The sequence below is a fragment of the Salvelinus sp. IW2-2015 genome, unplaced genomic scaffold, assembly GCF_002910315.2.
Source record: "Salvelinus sp. IW2-2015 unplaced genomic scaffold, ASM291031v2 Un_scaffold1056, whole genome shotgun sequence".
Classification (NCBI taxonomy): domain Eukaryota; kingdom Metazoa; phylum Chordata; class Actinopteri; order Salmoniformes; family Salmonidae; genus Salvelinus; species Salvelinus sp. IW2-2015.
In genome coordinates this window covers 204,580-210,085 of record NW_019942709.1, presented here as the reverse complement: position 1 = coordinate 210,085, position 5,506 = coordinate 204,580, and the positions used below count along the sequence as shown (strand labels likewise).

Here is a 5,506-nt window from a genome sequence, read left to right as displayed (position 1 = left end):
GCTTCCTCCCTCATTACATCTAGAAAGCTGAGAATACAATATTGCACATAGCAGGTTAGACTCCAGCTCCTCCCTCATTCCATCTAGAAAGCTGAGAATACAATATGTCACATAGCAGGTTAGACTCCATCTCCTCCCTCATTACACTTAGAAAGCTGAGAATACAATATGTCACATAGCAGGTTAGACTCCAGCTCCTCCCTCATTACATCTAGAAAGCTGAAATACAATATGTCACATAGCAGGTTAGACTCCAGCTCCTCCTCATTACATCTAGAAAGCTGAGAATAACAATATGTCACATAGCAGGTTAGACTCAGCTCCTCCCTCATTACATCTAGAAAGCTGAGAATACAATATGTCACATAGCAGGTTAGACTCCAGCTCCTCCCTCATTACATCTAGAAAGCTGAGAATACAATATGTCACATAGCAGGTTAGACTCAGCTCCTCCCTCATTACATCAGAAAGCTGAGAATACAATATGTCACATAGCAGGTTAGACTCCAGCTCCTCCCTCATTACATCTAGAAAGCTGAGAATACAATATGTCACATAGCAGGTTAGACTCCACTCCTCCCTCATTACATCCAGAAAGCTGAGAATACAATATGTCACATAGCAGGTTAGACTCAGTCCTCCCTCATTACATCTAGAAAGCTGAGAATACAATATGTCACATAGCAGGTTAGACTCCAGCTCCTCCCTCATTACATCTAGAAAGCTGAGAATACAATATGTCACATAGCAGGTTAGACTCCAGCTCCTCCTCATTACATCTAGAAAGCTGAGAATACAATATGTCACATAGCAGGTTAGACTCCAGCTCCTCCCTCATTACATCTAGAAAGCTGAGAATACAATATGTCACATAGCAGGTTAGACCCAGCTCCTCCCTCATTATCTAGAAAGCTGAGAATACAATATGTCACATAGCAGGTTAGACTCCAGCTCCTCCCTCATTATTCTAGAAAGCTGAGAATACAATATGTCACATAGCAGGTTAGACTCCAGCTCCTCCCTCATTACATCTAGAAAGCTGAGAATACAATATGTCACATAGCAGGTTAGACTCCAGCTCTCCCTCATTACTCTAGAAAGCTGAGAATACAATATGTCACATAGCAGGTTAGACTCCAGCTCCTCCCTCATTACTCTAGAAAGCTGAGAATACAATATGTCACATAGCAGGTTAGACTCCAGCTCTCCCTCATTACTCTAGAAAGCTGAGAATACAATATGTCACATAGCAGGTTAGACTCCAGCTCCTCCCTCATTACTCTAGAAAGCTGAGAATACAATATGTCACATAGCAGGTTAGACTCACCTCCCCCTCATTATCTAGAAAGCTGAGAATACAATATGTCACATAGCAGGTTAGACTCCAGCTCCTCCCTCATTATTCTAGAAAGCTGAGAATACAATATCACATAGCAGGTAGACTCCATCCTCCCTCATTACATCTAGAAAGCTGAGAATACAATATGTCACATAGCAGGTTAGACTCAGCCTCCCTCATTACATCTAAACTGAATACAATATGTCACATAGCAGGTTAGACTCCAGCTCTCCCTCATTACTCTAGAAAGCTGAGAATACAATATGTCACATAGCAGGTTAGACTCCAGCTCCTCCCTCATTACATCTAGAAAGCTGAGAATAAATATTCACATACAGGTATTACATCTAGAAAGCTGAGAAAATATGTCACATAGCAGGTTAGACTCCAGCTCCTCCCTCATTACATCTAGAAAGCTGAGAATACAATATGTCACATAGCAGGTTAGACTCCAGCTCCTCCCTCATTATCTAGAAAGCTGAGAATACAATATGTCACATAGCAGGTTAGACTCCAGCTCCTCCCTCATTATGTCAGAAAGCTGAGAATACAATATGTCACATAGCAGGTTAGACTCCAGCTCCTCCCTCATTATCTAGAAAGCTGAGAATACAATATGTCACATAAGCAGGTTAGACTCCAGCTCCTCCCTCATTACATCTAGAAAGCTGAGAATACAATATGTCACATAGCAGGTTAGACTCCATCTCCTCCCTCATTACATCCAGAAAGCTGAGAATACAATATGTCACATAGCAGGTTAGACTCCAGCTCCTCCCTCATTACATCTAGAAAGCTGAGAATACAATATGTCACATAGCAGGTTAGACTCTAGCTCCCCCTCATTACATCAGAAAGCTGAGAATACAATATGTCACATAGCAGGTTAGACTCCAGCTCCTCCCTCATTACATCTAGAAAGCTGAGAATACAATATGTCACATAGCAGGTTAGACTCCACTCCTCCCTCATTACATCCAGAAAGCTGAGAATACAATATGTCACAAAGCAGGTTAGACTCAGCTCCTCCCTCATTACATCAGAAAGCTGAGAATACAATATGTCACATAGCAGGTTAGACTCCAGCTCTCCCTCATTACATCTAGAAAGCTGAGAATACAATATGTCACATAGCAGGTTAGACTCCAGCTCCCCCTCATTACATCTAGAAAGCTGAGAATACAATATGTCACATAGCAGGTTAGACTCCAGCTCCTCCTTCATTACATCTAGAAAGCTGAGAATACAATATGTCACATAGCAGGTTAGACTCCATCTCCTCCCTCATTACATCTAGAAAGCTGAGAATACAATATGTCACATAGCAGGTTAGACTCCAGCTCCTCCCTCATTATCTAGAAAGCTGAGAATACAATATGTCACATAGCGAGTTAGACTCCAGCTCCTCCCTCATTATGTCTAGAAAGCTGAGAATACAATATGTCACATAGCAGGTTAGACTCCAGCTCCTCCTCATTACATCTAGAAAGCTGAGAATACAATATGTCACATAGCAGGTTAGACTCCAGCTCTCCCTCATTACTCTAGAAAGCTGAAATACAATATGTCACATAGCAGGTTAGACTCCAGCTCCTCCCTCATTACTCTAGAAAGCTGAGAATACAATATGTCACATAGCAGGTTAGACTCCAGCTCTCCCTCATTACGTCTAGAAAGCTGAGAATACAATATGTCACATAGCAGGTTAGACTCCAGCTCCTCCCTCATTACTCTAGAAAGCTGAGAATACAATATGTCACATAGCAGGTTAGACTCCAGCTCCTCCCTCATTATTCTAGAAAGCTGAGAATACAATATGTCACATAGCAGGTTAGACTCCAGCTCCTCCCTCATTATGTCTAGAAAGCTGAGAATACAATATGTCACATAGCAGGTTAGACTCCAGCCCTCCCTCATTACATCTAGAAAGCTGAGAATACAATATGTCACATAGCAGGTTAGACTCAGCTCCTCCCTCATACATCTAGAAAGCTGAGAATACAATATGTCACATAGCAGGTTAGACTCCAGCTCTCCCTCATTACTCTAGAAAGCTGAGAATACAATATGTCACATAGCAGGTTAGACTCCAGCTCCTCCCTCATTACATCTAGAAAGCTGAGAATACAATATGTCACATAGCAGGTTAGACTCCATCTCCTCCCTCATTACATCTAGAAAGCTGAGAATACAATATGTCACATAGCAGGTTAGACTCCAGCTCCTCCCTCATTACATCTAGAAAGCTGAGAATACAATATGTCACATAGCAGGTAGACTCCAGCTCCTCCCTCATTATCTAGAAAGCTGAGAATACAATATTCACATAGCAGGTTAGACTCCAGCTCCTCCCTCATTATGTCTAGAAAGCTGAGAATACAATATGTCACATAGCAGGTTAGACTCCAGCTCCTCCCTCATATCCTAGAAAGCTGAGAATACAATATGTCACATAGCAGGTTAGACTCCACTCCTCCCTCATACATCTAGAAAGCTGAGAATACAATATGTCACATAGCAGGTTAGACTCCATCTCCTCCCTCATTACATCCAGAAAGCTGAGAATACAATATGTCACATAGCAGGTTAGACTCCAGCTCCTCCTCATTACATCTAGAAAGCTGAGAATACAATATGTCACATAGCAGGTTAGACTCAGCTCCCCTCTCATTACATCTAGAAAGCTGAGAATACAATATGTCACATAGCAGGTAGACTCCAGCTCCTCCTTCATTACATCTAGAAAGCTGAGAATACAATATGTCACATAGCAGTTAGACTCTAGCCTCCTCCTTCATTACATCTAGAAAGCTGAGAATACAATATGTCACATAGCAGGTTAGACTCCAGCTCGTCCTTCATCGCATCTACAAATCTGACAACACAACGATCTTCTCAGATCAGTCCTCAAAGGCACAACAAGCTAATGCATTGGTCTTTGTACAGGTAAGACTAGTAATGAAGTGGTTGCACCCTTAGATTGGCACCCAATGTGCAACAGGCAGGCTTACTTCTGGCTAATCTCCCTGATCTTGGCAATACTAGAGAAAAGGGACTTGTGGTCTCTGGGTGACAGGGCTAGACGCAGGGTTGATGACTTCATGAAATGGTTCACAGCGACACCCAGCCTCTCCAGGTAGGACTGCTCTGTCGTCACCACCTCATACATACTCTGGGACACGAGGGAGGGAGACAGAGAGAGAGAGAAAGGGAGAGAGGGAGGGAGACAGAGATAGAAAGAGAAAGAGAGAGGAGGGAGGGAGACAGAGAGAGAGAGAAAGAGTGAGAGATCAAATGCAGTTATCCATACAATGGTGTCCATCAATCACAATGAACAAGACACCTATTGGAAAGAAAAGGCTTAGATAAATGTCTTACAAACAGTATAGAAAACACACTGATGATACCGTATACCTCCTGTGGCAACAGCTCTTGCTTGTTGAGGTACGACAGTATAGAAAACACACTGATGATACTGTATACCTCCTGTGGCAACAGCTCTTAGATAAATGTCTTACAAACAGTATAGAAAACACACTGATGATACTGTATACCTCCTGTAGCAGCAGCTCTTGCTTGTTGAGGTACGACAGTATTCCACTCTCTTGCACCAGTCTGCGTTCCTGCCACAAGGCTTCTAATAATCCGTTTTTCTCTCTGCGGTTTGCTTTCAGCTTGTCTGTCACAGTAGTGTTCAGCCTCTCCTGGCTGCCTCTTGGAACCTGTGTGTAATCCGCTACTGAGCCCTCAGTGTCAATGACAACCATGGATCCAATGTTTCTGTTCTCAGTGTTCATGTGGACCATTCTCTGAACAATACTGTTTAATTTTAAAGTTGGGAGGGGCTTGTTTGGGGGAGGAAGTCTTTGGACGGGGTTGGTACGTAAGCATAAGGGTTCCTCCATATGTCCTGCTACCAGACCTGTTATGGAAACAAGAAAGCTGTCATGATACTGTATCCGTCAAAGTATTAGAGATGCCAATGTACTGTGTTCACGAGTAAGTTTCGAGTTTCATGCGCCGTCTGTAATGAAGACATTGGAAGTCTTACCAGAACTCTCACAATAAACACACAGTAGTTTCATAACTGAAGGGTCCTACCTGAGTCTCTGCTGTGTGGGTTAAGTGTTGGTCCTACCTGAGTCTCTGCTGTGTGGGTTAAGTGTT

General features: G+C 42.6%; 1 protein-coding gene across 1 annotated transcript; it reads right to left on the bottom strand.

The window, feature by feature from the left end:
- Positions 1-3,701: 3,701 nt before the first annotated feature.
- Positions 3,702-5,500, bottom strand: LOC139024133 (rho guanine nucleotide exchange factor 15-like). The gene is made up of 5 exons (XM_070438602.1): positions 5,441-5,500; positions 4,894-5,261; positions 4,351-4,511; positions 3,854-3,897; positions 3,702-3,709 (listed from the first exon to the last, which is right to left on the bottom strand). Exons 2-5 carry the CDS (start codon positions 5,242-5,244, stop codon positions 3,702-3,704), a joined length of 564 nt encoding a protein of 187 aa, XP_070294703.1. The 5' UTR covers positions 5,245-5,261; positions 5,441-5,500.
- Between the last annotated feature and the right edge of the window lie 6 nt (positions 5,501-5,506).